The 26,019-nt window shown below is 39.3% G+C and overlaps 1 protein-coding gene across 2 annotated transcripts in view; it reads left to right on the top strand.

The window, feature by feature from the left end:
- Positions 1 to 4,442: 4,442 nt before the first annotated feature.
- Positions 4,443 to 26,019, top strand: part of PDGFC (platelet derived growth factor C) — a 283,569-nt gene continuing 261,992 nt past the window's right edge. Inside the window, exon 1 of one of the 2 annotated variants that reach the window (XM_012652995.1) lies at positions 4,443 to 5,060. In XM_012652995.1, coding sequence (XP_012508449.1) covers positions 4,943 to 5,060 — 118 coding nt within the window. In that variant the 5' untranslated portion in view covers positions 4,443 to 4,942. The remainder of the gene's footprint in view (positions 5,061 to 26,019) is intronic. The other variant, XM_012652996.1, reaches the window with a different exon arrangement.

The raw sequence follows: 26,019 nt of genomic DNA, 5'->3' as shown, positions 1-26,019 counted from the left end.
GGAAACTGTTATTCTTGTCATTTATTATCACAAGAGTACACTGAAGTTGAAAAAATCTTGCCATCATTATCTATAATAGCCCAGAGAATCAAAGAATTCTAAAGCACTAAGGGGATCAAAACAGAATCCAGTGCAAATTTCTCATGTAAGGAAAAGGCAACTGAAGGGCGGAGGAGATTTCTAGATCAAGGTTGTGCTGTTTGTTAGTGGTAAGACTAGATTAAGTCCTTGGTCTCCTCATTTCCTCAGTGAAATGATCTTTTGTTGTGGTGGTTCAAAGGTTACCAGGGCTCCTCTTCCTATAGGGCTGTTTCTGACCAGTTACTCCCTCTGAGTTCTGAGTCAGACAAGCACTTCTGAGATTTTGGAAAAATTTGTGTATACTCAACCGTGATTTCAAAATGGAAACAGCAGCTGTACTTCAATGGGAAAGGCCACGGAGGGTTGCCTAAAGACCAGTCCTTGTCACCCATTTCTCTGGCCATACATCTCTAACTCCTCATCTCCCAACTCTCTTCCCCAAGAAAGTCAGAATTTGAAAGTATATCTTCTCCTTTGAGAGCAGGGCCTTAGCAAAACTCCCTAGCATCTGTCACGGCAGGTAATCTTTTAGCAGATTAGCAGCTGTTACCCTGGGACCCAAAGGGTACCCGGGTACCTGATCCTAGAAGAATAAAATGTAAGAAAAAGTGTGTCTTATTATTTCCTGGTTGGAGAAACAGGGTATTGCTCTACCCTAGATACCTAGAGATGACTTGTCATGTTTCTCAAGATGGGATAGTTGGAGAAAGCAGAGAGAGAAATGGATGACTCTAAGACCACTTGACTTCATTTGCTTATTTTTTTCTTTTTTTTTCCTAGTGTAGTATTTATTCCTGCTATGATCTATAGGCATTTATTTTGCTTACTAATGATATCCCCAGCCCTGGCCTTTTATATATGTATATATAATTGTTGCTTGTTAGCCATTCTGGAAACACAATGGGCTTTTAGGTAGAACAAAGCTTTCTGAACTCCAGCTCAATTATCTGCCACTAAAATACTGAAACGTTCTGAGAAAAGTCTTAAAATAACTTTGTATGTGTGCCTCGGTGCGTGTGTGCACACGTGTGTCTTAGCATCGCAACAGAAGACAGAGTGAGAAAACTTGTATTATATGATTTTCTGAGACAAAAATATGTCCCCATGTTTCTGTTAAGTGACTAGCTAAAGGAGTAGTTTGTTTTAAAACCTTATTTCACCTAAAAAAATTTAGTAGTGACACCTCATCCCCCAAATTATCATTGTTAACAACCAAGTAAGTTCTTTAACAGGAGTTTGTAGATAGCACTCTTCATGCATTCAGCAGGAATGGGCACTCCTTCTTAAGGTTTAAGAAAACACAAAAACCACAAAGAATGTTTGAAATTATTTTCTCCTGGTTGGTAGAACAAATGCCTTTCCTTAAGGAAAATGCATTGGACCAAAACAAAGCCATATTCTTTTAAAATATATTGTTTAGTACTTGTATTATCTCTGGATTATATAAAATTTACTTTCAGTGCAAGGATTTCACTTTTCTAGGAAAGGTTTATAAGCAAAATAGAGCAGGAATATAGGCAGAGCATAAACTGTTAAAAGAATCAACTATGTTAAGGGCAAGAGCAGTTCAAGAAATGACAATGTAAGTACATTGAAAGGAAATCAGCCAATGTGGATGTGATTTTGGCTAGGGGTCATTCAGGAACACCTGGCTGGCTTTATTTCTAAGGCGATTGTCAAATCAATCTATAGAATATGGATGAGGTGAAATGCAGAGGTAGAGTATCATCTGTAACTTTTCAAATACAACCTTCCTGCTGAAATTCCAGGGAGAATGTAAGTGACTCCAATAAAGAAACTCGTCAGTCAGTCAGGAGTGTTTATTTATTATCCCTCTGTGCCAGCCCCTGTTCTAGTCAATATGAAATGATACAAAATAAAGAGTAGTCATCACCCTTACAATCTCCTGAGAGTAAATGGATTAAATTTGCAGACACACACACACACACACACACACACACACACACACACACACCCTATGTGGGTGGTCAGGAAACTCAACTCTATGAACATATAATAGCCTCACTTAGAAAAATCTTGATTAGAAAACTTACAAAATTAGAAAAACTTGAGAGTAGTGAATTTTATTGCACATAGATTAGAATGGATTCATATGGCATGTCTTTTATATGTTTTATTATGCCATTAAAATTCAAAACTCCTCTCCAAATTTACAATACACTTTTAGAACATATTTGTCACACAAATATGGATTTACACTGGTGTTGAGAAGCTGCTAACATGAATAAAATAGCAAGGCTTGTGTCCACTAAGCTGAAAATCCCTTAAAGTCAAAGACTGGACCTTATTTGCCTTTAATGTATGTTCAGCACTCTGAAGATAAAAGTAGTAAAGGAAGAAGAATGAGCAAATGAATGGGTCAGGTGGGTAAAGTTTTCAAAAAGGAGCTGAGACCAGAATTTTAAAAGGGAAAAAAGAAGGGGAGTAGGATATTCCAAGCAGGGAGATCTTGTTGGTTGGCCCAAGTTGGTGTCCAAGTATCAGATGCGGGTTTGGCATTTTCAGCACGACCTCAGGAAAGTTTGGTCCACTAGGACTGCGTCCCTGCCCAAATGCCACTTCTTAGTTTTAGGAACATTGTTATCTTGATTATCTATCCCAGTTCAAGTGTCCTTGGTGGTTGAATTGTTTGCATTGACTTGTTTAACAAGAGGTTGGGTGGTATTTCTGATTTGCCTGCCATGGCATTTGTTTGATATTATTATTTTTTTCATTTTGATTCGTTTTATTACTCAAAAAAGCCTTATTTTTAAATTTAGCTTTCTGACTCTGCTTGTGCCGTCTACACTTTCACAATGACTTTCTGCTCCTCCATAAGGAAAGCACGCTTGGTTCTGTCATGGACACATTTAGCACACATGGAACCACCACAGGCCCTGTTGACATGTTTTTTCATTTTATATAACCTCGTAAGGACGTTAAGTCTCATAGCACAAACCTCTTGAAGTTGGTCTGGGCACGTGCCACAGACATATTTTGGTGCTTTCCCAACCTTCTTGGTGTAAAGGCAAACAATTCTATTACCAAGGGTTCCAGACAGCCTAGTTTTGTTAGAGGCTGTATTCTAGTAAAGTCTAAGAAGGTATGTCAAACGCTGGACCGTTCTGAGTGCCACTAGACACCATCCCCAGAAAGCGTGATATGAACTTAGTGCCGCCCAGTTAGTATGTATGCTTCACGAGGGCAGGGACTTTTGTCTGTGTTCACTGCTACAGCCCCAGAGCCCGGAACATGGACTGATTTAGTAGGCATTCCCTACAAACAGTGTTTGTTCAATGAATGAGTGGTGTTACTATTTTGGCCATTTGTTTTTACTTTTGCTTTATCCATTCTGCTTTAGAGAGCTGTAAATTAGAGGGAAATCTTTGAGTTCATTTGCCTTCTTCCTTCAGTCCAGAAACTCTGGCCAAGGGTCCTGGCAAAGCCCTTAAGGAGTGGGGATCTCCTCAGAAATTAATGACGAGTCAGGCTACTGGGAGCAGGGGGAGGAGAGGTGCAGGAAATTCTTTCCCACTTCTTTTTGCTTTTGCAGCACCCTTCACCACCCACCGCGCTCTTCATCTGGCGTGAGGGGTGTCCCGTGCACAGGAAAGCAGGGGCTGCGCCGGCGGTGTCCCTCGCCTGGGCCATCTGGGTCCTGCCCGCAGCGAGCCTTGCAGCACCCCCGTCTGTGCCAGCACCTGTCGGCCAGCCAAGTGGCGGCCCCGGCCCGCGCGACTCGGACTGGGGCTGCCTGTCCCGTTGGCGCCGACCCCCGCCCGCCCCCTCGGCTGCCCGCCGGAGAGCGGCTCGGCCTCCCCCTCCCGCCCGCCCGCCCCGGCTCGGCCCGCGGCCCCCACCTCCCGACTGCAGCCGGGCTTGGCGGGGTGGGGTGGGGGAAGGTCGAGAAGGGGAGGGGACAAGCCGGATCCTCCGGCTGCCCCGGCCTTCCCTCTCCACCCCGTGCGGAGACGCGGCGCGGAGCCCCGAGGTTAGCGCGGAGCCCGAGTCGTGGGGGAGGGGACGGGGACCGCCCGGAGCCCCGTGGTGACCCCAAGCCGCCGAATTTCCCTCGGCTTCGTGGAGCGGGGGACGCGCCCGAACAAGGTGAACTTTGGTCGCAGAAAACTCAAGCCAGGTGCCGGGAGCCGTGCTGCGGCGGTCGGGACCCGGCGCAGACCGCGCGCCGGGCTGGGGAGCGGGAGTCCCGCGGCCTCCCTCCGCCCGCGCCCGGGCCGGCCTCGGCCCGGAGCCCCCCGGCCCCGCTCCGGCGCAGCGGCCCAGGGGAGCAGCCGCGGCGCCCTCGCCTTGTTTCTTCCCCCTCCCCCTTCGGGGGTGGGGGTGGGGCGGGGGAGAGGGGCGCCCGGAGAGCCGCATCTGTTGGCAGCTTTGTTATTGATCGCAAACTGCTCGCCGCCGATTTGGCTTCGAGGCTGGCTTCGCGCGACCCTTGAGTTTTCGCCTCTGTCCTGTCCCCAGAACTGACAGGTGCTCCCAGCAACTTGCTGGTGGCTTCTCGCAGCTCCCCCGGCTCCCCCGCGTCCCCACCCCCTCTTTCCTCTTTCGCCTTCACCCCCACCCCCACCACTTCGGCGCAGCTCAGGATTTGTTTAAACCTTGGGAAACTGGTTCAGGTCCAGGTTTTGCTTTGATCCTTTTCAAAAACTGGAGACACAGAAGAGGGCTCTAGGAAAAAGTTTTGGATGGGATTATGTGGAAACTACCCTGCGATTCTCTGCTGCCAGAGCAGGCTCGGCGCTTCCACCCCAGTGCAGCCTTCCCCTGGCGGTGGTGAAAGAGACTCCGGAGTCGCTGCTTCCCAAGTGCCCGCCGTGAGTGAGCTCTCGCCCCAGTCAGCCAAATGCTCCTCTTCGGGCTTCTCCTGCTGACATCTGCCCTGGCCGGCCAGAGACAGGGGACTCAGGCTGAGTCCAACCTGAGTAGTAAATTCCAGTTCTCCAGCAACAAGGAACAGAACGGTGAGTTTTTCCCTCACTCTCCCCGTTCTTGTTTCTCGCCGTGTGTGTGAACGTTGGCATTGTGCGTTGGTGTGTGATGTTCACCAGCGTGCAAAGGTATCATCGTCTCTCTTTCCATGCAAATGCGCGCTCGGTTCATTGGCATGGACTGTTGGTAGTTTGCAACTTCGGGAGCTGCCACAAAGCTCTAACAGGCAACGTGCGTGCCACTGCAGCCTCTGCTAGAGTGAGGACATTCTGGGAGAGATTGTGAACGTCAGTTCAAACGCACATTGTAGGATCGCTCATTGCCAGAGTTAGAAGTTCAAGAACTGCCTCTAAAAAACGAATCCAAAATGAATGAGTCTTGGGAAGTTTGACTTTACTCAGATTTTGGGGGGGAGGGGGTGTTCAGGAAATGTGTCAGCCGCATAAATTGGAGCACTCTAGGTGGAAGGCATCAATTAATCAATAAGTATATAGGAAATATAGAGGTCGAGAGGCCGTGTGGACACTTTTAGAGGAATTAAAAATGTATTTCTCTTGCGCTCTATTTTTTTTTTTTTAACGTACCTTTGTACTCTGAAGTCCTTACCTTTCTGGTGGTGTGTTTTTGTATGTGTTGGTGAATGACTGCTATTTTGTGTGTGCTGGAAACGACTTAATCCTGCATAGGAAATGAGAATTACTTTTAGCTTTCAAGTGTACCTGAAATGTTTAGAAAACTCTCAGATGCAAGTTCCCTTGGGCTGGGATTGCACAGAGCTGGAGAAAGGCTCCTTTCATAAAGCCAGGGCAGCTTCAGGGTGTGTAATTTGCTTAGCCTCTGAACCCATATGATTTACATCATTCCATTTCAAAACTCTTTTTCTCTTGATCTACCATTATGAAGTCATTTTTGAGAATACTTTGTAAATAGAAATTTTATACTGCACATGAAACCACAATGTTAATGTAGGCTGTCTAAAATTGGAATTCTTAACACCCTGTTTACAAGTGGCGACTCTTACCATATTTGAAGAGAAATGTACATGTTTTTACTGCTTTGTGTGTCATCTACTCAGAATGCAAGCATGCTGTCACTTCATTACCCAGGCGATATGCACACAAGCAGCATGGCTAGAAAATCAGAATCTGGTGTGCTGTGTTTTGAAGTCACAGTGACTTTTTCTTTACATATTGGGATGTTTCAAAGCTTCAACTTTGAATTTAAACTCTATGAAGTGTTCATCTTTAAGAAAGCACAGAAAGTTCTAGAGAGTAAAAATAGATAAAATAAGGATTCCTGGTACTTTTGTAAACGTTGTTTGTCTTTATTGCTTGTGCAGCAAGACATTGTATCACATTTATCAGCCAATATCAGTGTGGTTGCTTCTTACAACTTGTTAATGTGATGGCACATGGCACCTGCAGGCTCCTTGAGCTGCTGATCAAAGGGCAGCCTAGGGATCTATCTCTAATCACAGGAGTTGCAGGGGACTGGGGGAAAGTGATCAAAGGAGCCACACCACCAGCTGTACCCGGGCAGGAAACAGATCAGAACAACCTTTGTTCTTTCCCATGTAAAATAAATGTCCAGTTCAAAATATTGCTTCTTATAAACTTCTCCATAATGACAACAATGTGCAATATTCCTGGTGCCTGTCTTCTATTTTTTATTGTTTCTGTCCCATATCATTTTTCCTATTGCCTTGTCTTGTCAAGCCTGTCTTGGCATCTCCCTGTTTCCCTTTGCAAACCTGTGTCTCTCCTTGTTTGTTCCTTATGGTTCTCTCTTGTGTTCCCCATGCTATCATAACTTTGTAATGGGCCCCAGAGCTTTCATGAAGCATGTGGTCATTGGCCACTTTACCCAAGTAGGTTCACACCCTCAGGAGAGATGAGTTCATTAAGTCAGGCCACACATTTTGTTGCCATCTGATGCTGGGCCATTTCCATTCCTAAGATGCATGATGCTAAAAATAGCCTGGTTGTTTCCTAATCTGTGGGCAGAGGATTGGGCTGTGTTTGGGGGTTGGTCTATGTTAGGCTTGGCAGCAGGAAGGAAGGAGAAGTAGAGGAACTACCCATCTTGGAGTTTTTAGCCTAAGGATCAGTGGGACTGGCCAGCACTAGGGGGCAATATAGAGCTATTTTCCTGCACATGCTCAGCTTGATTTTTATACATCGAAGTTGCCAGAGTTGAGGATAACAGGTGGGTGCTGAAGAAGAGCCCCCTGGAATGTGACCACATATGCTGAAACTGCTATTACCACCACCACCACCACCAGCACCACCACCACTACTACTACTAGTACTACTACTTCTTCTTTTTGACTTTCAAATTTTTCATTCCCTTCTATGGGTATCTTTTGTCCTCATGTTGAATTATGATTGCTTTTTGATTACCCTATTCCTGTCTCAATTTTGACAATTGTCCAATTGTGTACGTACAAACCCTCCCTGACGATACCACACAGAGAATGCCATTGGCACAAATCAGGCATTGCATCATTTTGTGAGAGGTCTTCTAAGTGCTAAATGTGAAATGTCCAAATTGATGTATTATGACTACAAGAGCTAATTCCCACCTTCAGGACTCCCTCCCAATGATACTCTCTTTTTATGAATATGTCAAAGTCTCAAATGGTGTTTATTCAATCAATTCCTCAGTCCTGCTTGGTTTCAATATTAACTTGGTATCCCAATAGGTGTTAGAAATGGAAATTGGTTGCTGTAGCCAGTACTGAATGCATCAATTTAGACTGGAACATGTAGGCATGATTTTAATTAGTTCTGAGGGGTCAGTGTCACTTACTGGATTATTAGTCACCTGTTTTTTAACCTACTATTGCATTGTAATTCTTGCCACTTTATTGTAAAAATGGCTTTATCCTCCAATATTATAAGTTGCCTGCATGTATTATACTTCATTCTTAACCTTACTTCTAACCCTGAAGTCTCACATATAAAACAAGGATCTCCAGATTTACCTTAAGGAAAGAGAAAAGGTAACAGTTGCTTGGAGGGTGTCTGGCCCGTTTACCTCCTGTGTGACCATGGGAAAAATATACTAATATCTGTGCCCAGTTATTTTAGATGAGAATGCCTACCACAAAATGATTAAGTTCTGGGATGGTGCTTCTGCATTGTAGCAGAAGGAGTCATGCACATTCAGAAACAAAACAAAACAAAGCTTACTTTGTCTGTTGCATATAGCCTAAACAGATGGCCAAATCACAAAGTTGTTGGTAGAGTACTGCCTCTTCCACCTTGTATCATTGATGAGGTTTACTTATAGACTTGAAACCTACTTCTTAACTTTTCTCATTTTCTTTAACCATACTGAATTTAGATTTGGAATATGCCAACATTAATGAGGCTTAATCTTTTGAACATCAGTTATTTTATATGTTCTTTTCCTAAAGTGCTTTTGTGGCATGTGAGACAATTTACTTTGAGAACAAAAGGTCTGCTAATAATGTCTTTTTGCCTTTATCTTGTGTTTATGGATTTTCTGTCTCTTTTTGTCAGTGTCAGCCTTCTCTTCCTACTACTGCCAATGTGCCTGTATCTAACAAAACCGTACCCAACTCTTCCCTGTTCCGTCCTTTTTAGGTCGCAGCTTCAAAGCTCTATTTTCCTAAAAAACAAATAATCGCAATATTTAGAATAGTGTCCGATGGTTATTAGGCTTTAACTGAGGACTGAAGGGACTTTCCTGCAGGTCTCTGTAAGTTTTAGTACATGACCTTTGTGACATTTATTTTTGTTGTTTAGAGGCTTTTTTTTTAAAAAAACTTCCTCCTGGTTCTCTGCTGCGTTTGAGATAGTTGAGGAAGTTGAATAACTAAAGTGCCATTATGTAATGATGAATTTTGTTTTTCATAGTAGGTGATAAAAAAGGCCCATTCTATTACACAGTAACTTTTTCTTCCCTACCAACTGTTACCTTTGACATTGGGTGGATGATATACTTTGCATTTACCTCCAAAAGATGTTCAGAAAGCACAGAGTTCCGTAGGAAGCTTCTGAGATTATTATATCGTTTGTCAAATAGTTGTAAATAGGTGGTAGAATCCAACTCTAAACTTTCCCAGTGGTGCCATCTTACAGAGTTCTGTCTCAGGCACTGGAATATTAGTTTGTGTATTCTTATTTCATCCTTACTGAAACTTACTTCTTACAGATCTACTTTAATATTTTCCTCCATTCCATGTTTTTTGAACCTTTATAGTGCTAAGATTCTAAGTTTTACCTATAAACTTTCACACCTTTTGTAGAAACAAAATTATAATGAGAATGTGATGTGTTAAATAAATAATAATGAATCAAGGCATTCCTAATGTCTGTATGAAAAAAAAAATGCTGCCAAGACTGCTAACATTTTCTCCATAGGTTTCTATTTGTATCAACCAAAATGGTAGATGTCATCATCAGAGTCCCTTCATTTACTTACTGTACTTTTAATGTTTCCAGTTGTTTATTTGGAAGCATCAAACATAGCAAGAATATCTCTATATAAATCTATGTAATATCTGTATAACTCATTTATTTAGCAGTCACTATCGCTTCTCAGCCATTTGACTCAGATCAGATGTAAACAATCTCTGGGTTGTATTATTTTTCTCTAGCACTGCCTCCAACTGTGATTTTTTTTTCAAATCTGCCTTTCTTATCTCCTAGGGACACATCTAGTGGTTGATTTTCAGTTGATATGCACCGTTACTAACCAGTATACGGATTGTTAAAATACTGAAATATTTCTAATTTTGGGGGAAGGAGCTAGTGCTATTCCTCTGAGACAAATGGACTGTCCATCCAATGAACCATCACCTGCAATGCCAGGCATAGCTCAGGGCCTCTGGGATACTCCTGCAACCCTGCTGTCTCTGTCCTGATTGATCAGTGTTCCTGCCATACTGATTGTTTAGCATTTTGGCACTTTTAGCTGTGGACGGTTTAGTTTATATTGGAGTTAAAACTTCTATCTCCTTTTCTCCCTGCTTGGCAGCTGAGGCCTGACCTGTGACTTGAAGGACCCGGAGTAAGGAAGGGGGTATGGCTTATTTTAAGCCCCCTTCCTTCAGTTCTTTTTGTTCTAGCTCCTCAAGGTTTAGGGTCTGGGGCGAGATGGGAAGGTGACATAGCACATTGGGCACGATGAGATTGCGACCCTCAGTTGTGCACTGACCAGCTGCTTTTGCACAGGTGGCACCTTCCTGTCATTTAGATTAAATGGGTCACTTCCTCAGAGAAGTCTCGTTTCTGACCACTTAATCTAAATCAGCCACCCCTCACTATCTCATCAATGTTAATTAACTGCATAGCACTGTCAGTCTTTGATATTCTTCTTCTGTTTATTAATTAATTTATTGCATACCTATACCTTCAACCTCCACCGTAGAATCTAAGTTCCTTGAGAGTGTGGGCCTTGTCTGACTTGCTCACTGTAGGAGCTCCAGCACCTCAAACAGGGTATGGCATATAGTACGTGCCTGATAAATCGTTGATGGTTCTGGTTGTAGTGCCTTATTAGAGTAAGACTATAATGTTAACTGTAACAACAGGTCACCTTTTAAGATGTCTTTTTGGCCTTGAAACTTCTACACTGTTTGACTTTTTTCATAGAAAGATACACTTGTGTTGATAGTAATGAGATGTGCCAATCAGGGTACTACTTTGTAATGTCACTAAATAAACATGCTCCCAATTGAGCATGTACCAAGCAAGTGGGTGGGTTTCCTAGAACTGGTGCTGGTTACTCTTTTAGAAGTGCCATTGCTGTGCATACCCTTATATTTTTTGAAGATAGGGATTGTTGTATGATATGGACCAATGACTCTTGAGAATGGTGAAGGGATGACAGGCCTCCAAAATCTGTGTGCTTTCCATCTTGTACTTGTGGCTCATGGATAACTTGCACAGCTAGAACTCAGAACAAGTACAGTGCCAAGAATGTTAGAGATGGAAGGATCCCAAGAGTTTATCCTCACTGATGTGCAATTTGAGGCCTACAGACTGGAAGTGACTTGACTTTGTCAAGGTTACTCTTGAGTGCTACAGTATTAAAAGAGCTAATGTGGTGATTTATTATTTTTCCTTATGTGAGAACCAATTGGGCAAATGGAATTCTAGTTCCAAAATTCAGACATTTTTTATAGAAACATTTCTTTATTATGTTAAGGTGTTCCATGCTTTGTAGGTTGTAAGGCGAGGTGGGAATCTGTTGCTTCTGAAACATTATTTACAGAAACACTAAGGAAAACAATCTCATAATAAGCATTAAATGGAACAGATAATCTGGTGATATATACCGTAATACTTTTGTTGGTGTAGAAATCTGACAATCTGATAAATGACTGGAAATACTACCATTAGAATGAATACCATTATATGTTAGAACCTTATTTTAAGCAGGCATAGCAGACCCATAGATGAATGATGTTTATCTTAATATTTTGGTTTATGAATTGATAAAGATGAAGAGGATGTTTGACATTAGCATATTGGCATGCTTGGTTCCACAAGGAAGCCTTTTTGTTTGTAATAATTTCAACATTTTATTTAGCAGGGTTTCTCAGCAATAAAATTGCCATGAAAATGAAAAAATAAGCATGTTTAGTTAACTCCAGAAAGCGCAGCCTATTAGTTTTTCGAAGTTGATTTAATGAGTGATTTTAACTTTTATTTACACTGTATTATATAGGATATTCTATTCAGAAATTCACACTTCTCTTTAAGATCAAGAGCATCAGAAAATAAATTCAGAGCTATGGATTTGAATGGCTTGCCTAAAACATTAGTTTTTAAAAATTTTGTTTGTAAAGTTCCTAAATCCAAAAACAAAGGGAGCTAAAAGGTATAAAGAATGACTTTAATAAGTACATTTTTCATTAAAGCCAATTTGTTATAAGTGATATTTTTGGTAGCATTCACTCATTTTGTCTTGTACCTCATGGGAATACATTTTAAATTTAGTTTAGCTAACTGTTCCTGTCGTCAGATTTCTCATCAGACTTCACGTGCCATCTTCAAGCAGCTTTTTCTAGTCCCCGGGTGACTGAGTGGCCTTCTCACTGGACATTTGCCTTGTTTCTAAACCAAACTGTCTTTGCTAGGCTGGCTTCACTAAATTTGTTTTTTTGGTGTTCTGCTTCATTCCTCTTTTATTTTTAAACTGTGATTTTTTTTCTTTTTTTTTTTTTCTTGTTGTTTTTTCCTTTCGTATAGTAGTTAAGTCATTTCTTAGTCCAGTGAGGTATGTGTTGGGTTGTCGCTGGGGTTTGAGGGGCAGAGGCAAAGTGGAAGTCCGTTTCTTTGAGGGAAATCCTCAAACAGCACAAGGCCCATTAATGGTACTAAGGATGTAGATAGATTTTGCTGTGCTACTGTGTACACCATGTTCTGATAAAGCAGTAAGAGCTACCAGGAAGCACCCAAGGGCAGCAGTATTTAGATGCATTATTTGAGGGTAGTTGGATGAGTCTAAAGGGCTCTGAGTGAGCTTCTAGTTTTGTAATGCTTAATAATGACTCCCCAGGAGGGCCTATTAGGTGCCACATTTGTGCTCAGTGTTTGCAGACAGTATACAGTTTATAAACTCCCCACGAGGTATTAGAGAAAAACACCCAGGCTTCACTGGCTAAGTAGCTTAGCTAAGGTCCCACAGCTGGTAAATGTTTGGACCTTGGTCTGACTCCAAGCCAGGACTCAGAGCCACGTGCCTCTTCCTTCATAAGTTAAATGGTCTAATGTTTTATTAGAACATTGTTTTCATTCAGCAAATATTTATGAGCATCTGCTCTTTACTAAGCTTTGCCCTAGGTGCTGGGTACACAGAGAAGAAGATGCAGTTCCTGCCCTTGAGAAACTGTTGGAGGAGGATGGCAGATCCTTGCTTTCCCTCATGGTTTATTAGGTTTGTGCTCAAAAGTGCTATTGGAACACAGAGTGCTTTATTTCACTTCAAAAATCCTCTGTTGATTTACTAAATGGTTGATTTTGCCTGGAAAGGAAGTTCAAGGAGAAAAATTCCCACAGAGGAGGTGACCTGTTCTGAAGTGGGTCTGAGAGGGAAAAGAGGAAAGCATTGTAGGTAGAGGGAACGGCCTGAACAAAATTAGAGAAGAGGCATATCATGTGTGAGAGACAAGAGGAGTCTAGAGTGTTGAGAATGAGTAGAGGCAGAAAGAAGTGGATAGGTGTTCTGGACTGACTCATTCCAGGGCCCTGACGCTGTTTGTGCCGTGCACTCGCCACAGGGTTGGCAGTTAACAAACAGAACAAAAGAAAAAGTCTTCGTATTTAAGATTCAGTCAAAACCCTTTTCCGTTACTTTCTAGGCAGGCATGCAGTAGCAGAGTTCTGCTGCTGTGTGTGTAGTTAACGGCGTATATTGCTGGAATGTTTTTTAGTCATTAGGCACATTTGGAAGTTCTGAACTGGTTAAAAGGGCAGCCTGTGCAGCCTCATTTCCACTGCTGTAAGCTAAGCCTGGGTCCACACTACTCTAGATTGCCTTCTTTATGTAAACAAAGAGCTATTTTCACTTCATTCACAAAATGGAAGGCATGTAGAATGTGGCTGGGTGAGGAATGGGGGAGTGTGATAAAAGGGAGGCAGCTTCCAGGACACTGAATTAGTTTAATGAAGCTGTTCCGTCGCAAGCAAAGAAACAGCCTTAACGCTTTAAGGGAAAGGATTTCAAGTTTTGTGGAAAATCAATTCCTATAAGGTTACTCTCCATTGAATCATTTCTCTAGTGAAGTTCATCCTGGTCCTTTGTATAAAATGCTAGAAATGTTGTGTAGTATTTAAGGATTTGAAACGACTGAGTTCTCTTGGTGGATGTGCTATCTTGATGCTGTGCCATTTTTTTGAAGCTATGGTATTTGTGTTCTAGGAAGTCCTTGTTCATGAGTGGGTACTATTTTAGGCATTTCAATGTTTGCACAATAGAGATATGCTTCTGTGCTTAAATATGCCCAGTTGGCCATTGTACCTGCCTTTTGAGTCACTACGAAGACCAGAAACCATTAACAACAGAAGTTGGACTTATGTGGTACTTATCTCGTGTTGTTTTTGGCACTTATTTTTGCTGGGTATGTATAAGGACATCTGTCTTTTAAACAATCATCTTATTTATCTTTTTTTCCTATTGAGGAATAAATCACGGCTTGTTTTCCTTTCTGCTACGTATATTCATAGTCTAGGGTGATTAGAAATGCAAATTGGGAGTCACTAAAGCTTTATAATTTATTTTTTATGGCACCAGGAGATATTTAGAGTCAGTATACTAAGAAGGAACATTTGCTTAAAATGTAAGATGTATACAAATTAGAAGAAAGAAGTATTCATTTTCCTTACCAGAAATTTACTAGTGGGTTTTGGGAAAAAAGAGAACATACAGTGTTCATTTCTGATTTATTGTACTTTAAACCAGAGACGGGATGGTAAGTAGGGTGCAGATTGTTTAAGAACATAGGAAAAACACTACTAGTAACTAGTAACAAACTAGTAACTCCTAGTGTTTTTAGACTGCTCTATGGAAACATACTAATGATTCTTTCTTACTAAGGTGTGATTTGCTATTGGATTACCCATCCAAATACCAAATAAAATTCAGCTGAACTTCTTGTTTAGAAAACAAGGAAAAAAGTTGGATAATACCAGTATGAAAAGAATACTTCTGCACATCCATAGCCAGAGGTGGCGTATCCTGGAGGCAGGTCTCTGCTGGAAATATGTTGATGTTGTAGGTAATAAAAGTTATTAGGGAATGCTTCCTTTTCAGTAAGCAGCAATGTCTCTATAACTGCATTTTGTCCCTGACTTTACTTATTTGCAAACAAAAGTACACTATTTCTGGAGCTCTAAATGAAAATGAATTGTCTCTACCATACAAAACACTAGACTTTATAGCATATTACTGTTTTTATAGTTTCAGATGAAGTTGTATATATATTGGTGTTATATATGATGGGTTTAATTGTGTCTTTGCTTTGTAGTCACTGTAGTCAAAACTGTCTGACTGTTTCTACAAAATGCAGCCATCTAAAAATAGCGGTGTTTCCCAGGTCAGAATCTGGCCAGGACATTGAGAGAGGCTGAGTCTAGGTATCCAACTGATAAATGCTAACCCTTTAAAAAGTGTTTTTTGTTGGTGTTTTCTTGAGAATATTACCAGTCTTGAAGTTTAAAGCCAGGATAAAGAATGTAAAATTAGGAATTAAATCATCTCTATGCTTATTTAAAAAAACAATTTTTTCTACATGGTAGAAAATTTATCTTTAATCTGTACTGATAACTTTTAATAGCCATCACTTGGGCACCCCATTAAACTAACTGCTTTAAAATGGTTTCCTTTTAGAACTAACGTTTACATCCTAGGAAATCGATTAGGGTGTCTGGATTTTACATTTCCCTTGCAATCTTTGTTTGCAGTCATTTTCTGAATGGCCAACCTACCATAGCAAAACACTCAGAGGTGCAAATCTTCTGGAAGAAGTGCAAATGCCACAAGTTTACTTGGAAAAATGGAAAAATAGGACTTATTTAATATATCTGCCGAACATTTAAAACTGCATAAAGCACAGGAAATACCTTTGGTGTGTGGGAATGTGTGGTGTTTCAAAACTACAAACATTGTTCTGAAAATTTCCCCGGTAGTGGTGAATTATATGAGACTACGTCCATCTAAGGAAAGCTTGTTTAACTAGCTTGTGGTTCTGGGGCTCATTCAAACACTCTTAAACAAAATAAAGGGAATGGATGTAATAACTTCTTTATGGAAAGGCCATAAAAAACTACAGGGCCATGTAAACAAATTGGGTCATTTACTAGATGTTTAAGTGATAGATTTGCAGTCCAAATTTAGGGGTGTGTATTATGTTTCATAGGATGGTGACCATGTCTACCTTGTGAATGGGGTTACAAGCTTATTTGTTTGTTTGTTTGTTTGTTTTTGTCTGGTGCTTCTTAGCCCACTGTTGCCATTTTGTACTGCAGCTTGAAAACATACCTAAACTTTGGAGCATTTACATTTATAACCCTGTTCAACTTTGGAAAATGGCTAGAAACTCATGTGTAAAAAGTTGAATTGACCTGATTTTTGGTAGCACTAGATTCTTTTCAAGGAAAATAAGATGATTGAAATTGAAATTTTCCTTCTGGGCACAGACATGTCTAAACTAATTGTAAAATAATTGTTCTGGCTCACAAGAGTAGACTTCTAACTACAACTATGTAAAGTAAAAAAATCTAACAGTTTTGATTTACAGTTACTGTAACTCTGCCAGTCTTGTAATAAAACTGCTATTATAACCAACCTAGTGTGACATTCATTTGTCTTACTTGAGAAGTAGGTCATAAGTCCTATCCCAAGTTGTCTTACTTTTTGGAGAGCCACTTTATTGCATTAGGAAATTAATTTACCTTCTCCGAAATTGGGTATGAAGGTTGTGCCAGAATGGTTCAATAAAAGGGAGTTGGGTGGGTGGGAATGTAAAAATGTGTTGTGCTGCACCTTGGTGGCGATGACTAGTGGCAGTGGAAGCCAGAAATAAATTTGGAAATTAAAGTAAACAAAGGAAACTGAATAATTTTTACGTTGATACCATAACATTTATTCATTCTGTAACTTCTCTCAATCATGGTTGGCTCATTTGGCCTTAAAGGAAGTGATTGTGGAAGAAACCCTTAGTAAAAATCAATGAGCCTTTCTAAGTTTTAAAAACTGATGGCATCATACCACACTGGCAACTTTTAAGTGTTACTGCTGGAAGTTTGGCAGCGGAAATAACTGCTCCAGCTCAGTTCCACAGGCTTAAAAAACAACGGACAATGGTGGACATTATAGTTTCTGTGTGATGTGTGACTTGCTATTTCCTTTTTTTTTTTTAAATGAGTAACTTAGTCAACTTAGGCCTGAAGTCTATGAAGAAACCTAAGGTCTGTGTTTAAATTGGATTGCCTGTGATCTTTGTGCCTTAGGTACCCATCTGAACTCTTGTATATAGTTTTATACTATCTAAATAAAAACTCTAAGAACTGAGGTGTTCGAAGTGACTCTGGTACCTGCCTGAAACCGTGAGGTGTTGTGGAAGATGCAAAGACGAATTAGACTTAGTCGCTGCCTTCAAGTCGTTTATAGCCAAAGGGGGAGACGAGCATGCAGCCGGCTATAGTGTAGACCAAAAAGTGATAGTCTAGTGTTTGGCAGGGATTCAAACAAAGGCAAGGTAATTTACCTCCGAGCCGTTAGCAAAGGCTGAGAAAAGTTGTTAGGGGAGAGATATGTTTTGGATGAAGGTAGGGTGGGATTTCAGGAGTTGGGAACCTGGTGGGTGAATAGACAGAATAAGGAAGTATGGGAAATTCATGAAGTCTAAAGTGCAGTTTGTTCTGACAGAGACCTCAGAAACAGGTTCACTGGGAAGGTCATTGGAAAGAGGAGGCACAAAAGGACGAAAATGATGTATTACTTAGGCTTCAGTAAACAGGAGAGTAATTCTTCATGCCTCATTGTAAACTCCTTTATCGGTCCTCTCATCCCAGCTATTCATTCAGGCAGCCACATTATGAATTAAATCTGATTTCTGATGGTGTATAGTAGATACAGAATGAAGGTTGCCAAACAGTGAAGAATAAAAGAAGGAAAAGGAAATCACACATGAAGACATCCCCATCATGAGGAGGCAGTGAAGGAAAAAAAAATCAATGTATTTTTAAGGTAGGTAATGGAGGGTGCCAAGGAACAAGACAAAAGTCACAGAAATTGGCCCACAGTATAAAATAGAACAGAGAGTCAAGAAAATGAAGACCCAGCAAACAGCCTAGGATTTTTCAAAGTTGACAAAAACAAAAGCGTCAGTGTAATGAGGGGTGTAGAAGAAGAGTTATGGAGTAAAATGAGACATCAGGGTTTTATGAGGGAAGAAGGTACTAAAGTGGTTCCAGAATGGAGGGAACAAAAGTGGGGAAACATGTTTTGTTTCTTGGCTTGTTTTGGGGGTTTGGGAGAGAGCAGCAGGAGAGGAAAAGATTAAATATGTAGCAAGAGATAAGACTTCTGGCCTAGAAAGTTCTCTTAAAGTTGCTGTTGGAACACAGGTCAAATCAGGGCAGAACATTAAGCAACATAACAAATTATTGCCATAAGAATTGAGCCTACCTGGTAGAGAAGTAGGAATTAAGTTTTGGAGGAAGTGAGCCTTGACCAATTTTTGACCAAGTGAGGGAGTAAGAGGAGATGCCAGGGCAGTGGAGTTGGATAAGCCCCAGTAGTGACATTTTAGTCCAGCTTAATGACTAAAGGAAGCCGTAATTACCATGAGAGGAAAGAGAAGAAAAATAGGTGTTTTTGCTTGGCTAGTGCATTGAGAAGGATAATGGGATGGTAGGTTAGGGATATGGAGATGAAGAACTTCAAGAGTGGGGTTGATAGGCCAAGAAGATTCATAAATGGAGTGACAGAAGTTGAAATCAAACGTAGTAATAAACAATAGTTATCTGGATGGGAGTGATGGGGAAAAATGCTTGTTAAAAAGATACATCTAAAACCGAATTACCAAGGACTTTTAACCAATAAAAAGCTTCAGAGATTAAAGAAAGAACCATGGAAATTCAAATTAAATGACCCCTTTAATGACCCTTACTTTATCTTTCTGGCTTTGATACCTTTACAAGTGTGCCCTCAGAAACCATAAAGGGTGGGGGGAAGCCTGCCATAGGCCACTTGGGGCCCTGCTATGGAAGCTCTAGGGTCTGTTGCAAGCACTACACAGGTTTGTTGTTGTTTTAACAGCTATTAAAGCCACATAGAAGTTTGTGGGGGTGGGTTCAAGTTGTAGCAGTTGTTTGCTGGAGAGAATATACCTTGTTGTGCATATTCCACACTCTCCAAGGAGGGCTGTTTTTTGTGCACATTTGTGGAATAGGGATTACCTGTGCTCCTGTCATGGGGAAGCCTACTTTATGTTCCTAGAATCACTGGCAACGTGTACACGGAACTGGTCTGTTGAATAACCATGACCCTTAGGTCATGATTAAAACACAAGTCTATCCTATTGCTCCTAAAATTTATTGATTGGAGGAAATCTTCCCCTACCTCAGGATGAATATTCCTGCAAGATTATGGCTTTTCAGCTCATTCTTAAGTGATGCAGAGTTCTAGAGAACTGATATAAACACCTTTAAACCCCAAAGTGTGATAGCCTTGAATCTCTTTACTCCCTATCCAAGCCTGCTTCCGACTGGAGCCTGGAGTGGGAGAGGGGTTGGGGGGCAGGGGGTAGGATCTTTGGTGTGTCCAGTGGATTCAGCATTCATAGAACAGCTTCTGGCCATTTTCCTTGAAAAGCTGCATATGGAAGACAGCTGTCTTACTGTCACTTTGATGTCCTGGTACCTGTCTTGTTGGCACCTCAGTTTTATTGAAACATCCAGTTACACATATGTTTAGAGGACTTACTATTTCTCATGGTTTGGTTTACTCTTAGCACTCCAGGTCTGAGAATGTAAATTAAAGCTAATAGTTCATTCTGCTCAACCATCATTCCTTCACAACAATTTAAAATGAATAACATAGTATGGGACAGGCACAGAATGTTTTTTCCTTTTTTATTTTAATAGATTTTTATTTCATAGATTTTCCTTTTTTATTTTAATAGATTTTGGGGATACAAGTTGAATTCCATTACATGTATATATTGTATAGTGGTAAAGTCTGGGTTTTAGTGTACCCATCATCCAAATAGTGTATATTGTACCCCATGGGTAATTTTTCATTCTCTCTCCCCTTTTGAGTATCCAGTGTCCATGATACCACTCTGTGTGTCCTTGTGTAGCCATAGTTTAGTTCCTACGTAGAACTGAGAGCATGCAGCATGGCATTTATTTTTCTGTTCCTGTTCACTTACAGTAATGGCCTCCAGTTTCATCCAGTAACAAACACAGAATTATTGTCAAGCTAATGAGTAAATACAATTTCTATTTTGAGGTAAAATAATTATATTTACATTTGTAATTTCTACATTCTCACTGTCATTATCCCAAGTCGGGTGCTGGTTACCTAAATTGTGACAAAAGTGTCCTTATTCCTCTTTCTAGGATCTGGGCTTTTCCCATGCCCTCTTACCCCCAGTCGATCATTTCTAGGAGGTTAATGTCAGACTGTCTTCCTGCAATAGAGTTCTGATGTGTCTGCTCCAGTCATGCTTGGATTGGTGCTTCTAAAACTGTAGTGTATGCATACAAATCACCTTATTAAAATTCAGATTCTATTTTGATTTAGTAGGTCTGGGGTGGGACCCAAGAATTTTCATTTTAACAAACTCCCAGGTGATGGTGATGCCACTGGACTGAGGGTCAAACTTTTCGTGAGGAGAGTCTACTTTGGTGTTCTCAAGGTCTCTTTCCTGATTCCATGCCATTTCTCTTGCAACTCTTTTAACCAAGAAATCAATCCACTACAATAAACAAGTGCCTTTTGTTCGAATTACTGTGTCATATCTTGAAAACAGGTAAAGAAAATGTGTGTACTTGATGTTCATAATCAAGTGGTTTGTGATATACTAAACATATACTTAGAATGCTAAAGAAACCCAAGAATGTTTTACTTCTGAGTCAGGAAAGGTTTATCATGAGGCCATCATTTAAGTTGAGTCTTGCAGGACAAAGAATTCACCAGAAAAGGAAGACAGAATTGTAAGCAGAAGGCATAGACAGCATAAAGTATATTAAACAATCAACTGTTTTGGTGGGAAATAAGGTTGAAAAAATTATTGATTAATTGTGAAGGGCTCTGCCTGACATAATACGAAGTATGCTTAGATGTTGACTCATAAGATCGTATGGCAGCACTGAAGGATTTTGGCTGATGGATAATGTATACAGCCTTCTGCATTAGTCACTAATGATAAGGGCCCTGTTTTCCTCTCTTTTCATATTCTTACACCTATAGCACATCAGTAAATAGTCATAGAATAATCATGTTTGTTTTTTTCTTTTTAATACGTTTTACATTTTTCATATTATTATTTTATCAGCCGGTAGTATTTTTCCAAGCTTTATTGAGTATAACTAACAAATAAAAACTGAATATATTTACCAGATTCAGTGGAATGTTTTGATATATGTATACACTGTGAAATGATTACCACAAACTAGCTAACTCATCTATCCATCGCCTCACAGTTATTTTTATTTTTATTTTTTTTAGTGGTGAAAACATTTAAGACCTACCCTCTTAACAAGAAAAATACAATTGTCTCTTCATTTTTTTCATTCCCCCAAAAATAATAAAGATATATCAGGATGATTATAAAGGGCAGAGAAGCTAGAGGCTGGGACAGCCATTTGAAGCCATTTGCAAGAGTTCAGATTTCATATGATGGGAAAATGGCCAGTCAGTGCGTGTGGTGTGGAGTGGAAGGGGATCCGCCATCTCTCCTTCACTCTGCATGTTCAAAGTTCACATAGATTTAAGACCCTGACTGGTGTCCCTCCATAAAGCCTTCCTTAATTCTTTCCCTAATTCTGCTTCAAACTCCTGGAATAGTGCAGAATTTACCACTTTCTACCTTGGATTCTAAATATATATGTGTCTTATCTCCCCAAACTTTCAAAGGTCAGAGAATAAAATGTTGAATAATCTTTAGTGGAGTGCCCCATTGGATGGTAGATCTTTTAAGTGAAGTGAAAACAGCCCACTTGGACCCAACACAGCCTGTTCTGCTGTAGTGGCATCTGGTGTCATAAGTCATCATTGATGGGCTCTAAGTGAGTCATATGCCTGATTTCACAGCTGAGGGATGCAGCTAATGTCTGGCTTCATTTTGAGGAACTAAAAGGGGATGCACTGGACAGCCTCAGTGTTTTTGCTTAGACTCAGTAAAATGAATGTACAAAGAACGTGATTGGCAAAATTATAAATGATGACTGCTTAGAATGTTATTTCCTCAATAAGAAAAAGAAAAGTATCATTTCCAGGAAAATTATTTTTAAACAGGGAACCTTATGATAAAGTTTTCTTGCAATCACTTTATAGGGAAAGCATGACTATCAAAAGTTTATTTTCAATAATGATGACTGCTTAGAATGTTATTTCCTCAATAAGAAAAAGAAATGTATCATTTCCAGGAAAATTATTTTTAAACAGGGAACCTTATGATAAAGTTTTCTTGCAATCACTTTATAGGGAAAGCATGACTATCAAAAGTTTATTTTCAATAATTTTAACTTATTTTTATTTTCAATTATTTCTCCCTTCTGTTCTTTCTCGTTAACAAAGATATAACTCATGTGCTTTCTTATTTTTAGTTTGTTTTTCTTTTATGCTTTGGGGTTTTCAGATTGACAACTGTGATTTATCCCCTGGAAGGCAAAAATCTTGAAAAAGTTATTTTTTTAAAAAATCACTCAAACAATACATTTTTTTTTCTTGGAACTACAGTTGATTTTCTCAGCTCTGATCATATGAGATTATGGGCAAGTAGTCCTTAGTTCTGGCATGTGCACAAAACAGAAGCAGACCCTGGAGAGAGAGTTCAAAATTCATGGCAGTAAGCACATGTTCAGTATGCCAATATTTATGGTGTCACAACCAAATTAAAACCATAACCGTCTGCTATTTACATAAGTATGGTGCCCAGACTGTACAAGTTTATGCCCATGTTTCCCAGTAAGTTTAAGGCAGTACAAATGTTCAATACCCCTAGAGACCAAAGTGATTATTTTCACATTCATTTTATTTCTCTCTATGAGGGAGAGTGAATTGTCTTCACATATAGTCATTTTTGAAGTCAGCCAGAATTAGAAGGAATGGCATTTCGCAGGGATGAAGACTGGCTTTGTCCTTTCATATGTAATGTATTCAGCCAATTGCATCTTGGTATTTTAGTTCCTGAGCTGAAGCGAGTTAAATGTATGGAATATTGATAGTGAACCTGGACTGCTTCTTAGACAGATGGCTAGACCTCAGCCTTTCATCTCTTGTGTCTTACTCATGCTCTTAGAGAACCTGGGTTTTCACCACTTTGGAAAAAACCAGACATACATACTTTTGGTAAGAAGACACTTTTTATGTCTTTTTATGGCAACTGTTAAAGTATTACCATCTGGTAAATTTTTAAGAACAGTAAAATTTCAGAAGCATTGTTAGGAGTACATCTTTTTTCTCTGCTTTTACAAGACCAAGAAATCCAATAATTTAGTTAGAATAACACTATTATGCACTTGTACACAGTATCAGTGACAAAGATAATGCAGAAACCACGGTGGTATACTGGAAACAGGTTTTGTATAAAAGAGCATATCTCATTTGCTGGTGGATATAACATTTGAATGTGAATACATTCTTAATGATCATTTTTAAGGGCCTAAATTCTTCCCAGATTCCTTCTGATGCTACCATTAGTTGACTCTCTAGTCTAGAAAACAATTTGGACAGTAACCAGATTGCTAGGTGTCTTTAGTAGATTCGGTATTTGATTTGGCTCTTTGAGACATGGTCCTATAATTTAGTGTCAAGTGAAAGTTTTTGAAAACAATTGGTGACTGAAAGTGAGGATCTTTTGTGCCAGGAGGGAGGCTTTCTCACTTATAGGATAAAAGAAATTTTTGAAGAGTAACTCCCCTGAGAATAAATGAAGCTTGACTATGTAAATCCTTTTACTTAGGAATAGAATCCAAGGTATTTAAGAAGTCATTTTATTTTTTGAGTTCAGTAATTTAAACATTGTGCTTAGGCTTTTTGGTGGTACTCCAAACATTTTATTATTAAGATTTCCCTTGGCTTTCCATAAAAAGACAAAATTTATTATGTTTTCTTTGTAAATAATTATCTTAAACATAGACAAAAAGAAAAAAAAAAAAACCTTTCCTCTACCTTTTTTCCCCAGACTAATCATTCAGTGGTTTTTATGTCTAAGAATTTGAAAATGATCACAGATTTTTCACTTACCTTTTTATGTCTAATTCTGGTGCTGAAAACAAAAACAACACTATACAGATTACTCAGGCTGGTTAAATCCTGCAAAGATTAATAAACAATACCAAGAAATTTCCTTGGTCGTTATTAGAAGATTGAGGAAGATTACTAGCTATTGCAGTCCATCGGTAGATCAATTTGTTGACTATTTAGTGCTAGGAATCTCATTTATCAGGAAATGTCTTAGGCATCGGGGAGAATTGGCCTGTGCTATTTACATTCTAGTCTAACTGCTAAAATTGATTTTCACATTTTATATGTGACTTAGGTCTTTGTACTGAAATAGATACCAGGTTAAAGAATAATTCATATCTTAAAACATTAATAGATTTAGTTTTAATACTGTCAATTTCTGTAAGGAAAATATACACTTGGATTAAAATATTCCAAAAGACTTCTGTTTGATTTCCTATCTAGTGATAAATATTGATATCTACCTCAGTGACTTAATGACAACAAATAAATATTACATTTCCTGAGAAACTTGGTGATATCATTTTATGTCTTTGTATAATAACTAACCTATAATTTAGGCTGATTTCAGTATTATTTTGTGACTTGTAATTCTTTATTTCTGACTCTCTGTTGACTCCTCTTTTTAAGTGTAAGTGCATAGTATGAGATATTTAGCAAAAACTCTAGAAAAAAAGATTTGCTTATTTGAAACACCCAGTATTTTTAAATCCAGCAGATTCATCCCTTTGCCTAAATATATTGTGTCTTATGCTATAAACAGGACATATTTTGTTTCATTTCAGTGTACTCATTAAAACAGGTTATACCCCCAATAAGATAACATGACTAATAGTTGTCACCGTACTAATTTTTAGGAAGGAAACCTGAAGCAAAAGAATATTCCTGGGGGAAGATTTTTTTTTCTTGGGGGAAGATTTTTTTTTTCCTGTCTGTGTAGGCATTCACTGTCAGTTTCTTTTCGCCTAAAATTTATGCTTGAAATGGCCTACGGTTTTTAAATGTGGAGCATATTGGGGGCTGAGTGTATCTGTAGATTTAGGAGAGACTTAATTTGACCACCTGTGCAATGAGTCTTCAATAGAAAGTGAGAATTTTAACCTTTCCAATCAGATAGATTGGACCTCCAGGCTCGGATTTTGGCTAAATTAAGAAGGACCTTTCTCTGGCTAGAATAGTATCACAAAACTAAGACTGGCTCTGGAATAGAGGTAGGAGGTGGCTTCATTTCACTGTCATATACCATTTGAGTTATATTTGATAGATTAGTATCATGACCTTGAACTTGAAACCACTCAGGAGTCCTGGTTAGTTTCTACCCTGTGTGTGGCAGTCTCACAGGCGAAAACTGCCCTGTCAACAGATTGTTTTAGTAAGAAACAAAACTATTAAGAACCCCACAGTCTATTAATTACAACTTGCATGGTTAATAGTAATTTCAAATTTTAAAAAAAATTCTGGTGCTGGCATATTCACATGTAAATACACAAACGTGTCTTTTGTACATTCCCTTTAAACTATTTGCCTATAGGATTATAGAGGGAATGAAACCTCACAATGAAATCTAATTTAATAAATGTAGCAATAAGCTATGTTGCTTTATACTTTTATGGAAGAAAACATTGTTGTATGAAGTCACTGGAATGTAAGATCTATGAAACCTAAGATTTTTAATGCTGTTGTTATTGGAGGTTTATTTATTTTTCCATTTTTACTGTTTTATCTTTGGTACCTAGAACCTTGCCTGGCAGGCAGTAAATACTTAAACATTATTTGTTTAATGAAAAAATAATGTCGTTAGAAGCTTCTCCTTCTAGAGATGAAATACTGTGAGATGAAAGAAGAGAAGTATACACTTTCCTTCCTCCCTGTTTAAAATATAATCCGCTTATATCCATAGTGCATAGATGAGGGCATGGTAGACACTCAGAAATTGAAAGAATACGTGAATTTTTACAGCTATAAAAATGTGAGCTGCTTATTTTATTTGTTGTAACATATCAATTGGCATTTTTATTTTAATATTTTTGCTAATTT

The sequence above is a fragment of the Propithecus coquereli genome, unplaced genomic scaffold (assembly GCF_000956105.1).
Source record: "Propithecus coquereli isolate 6110/MARCELLA unplaced genomic scaffold, Pcoq_1.0 Scaffold408, whole genome shotgun sequence".
Lineage (NCBI taxonomy): Eukaryota > Metazoa > Chordata > Mammalia > Primates > Indriidae > Propithecus > Propithecus coquereli.
Note: the sequence above shows the minus strand (reverse complement) of the source record. Positions and strands in the feature narration are given on the sequence as shown.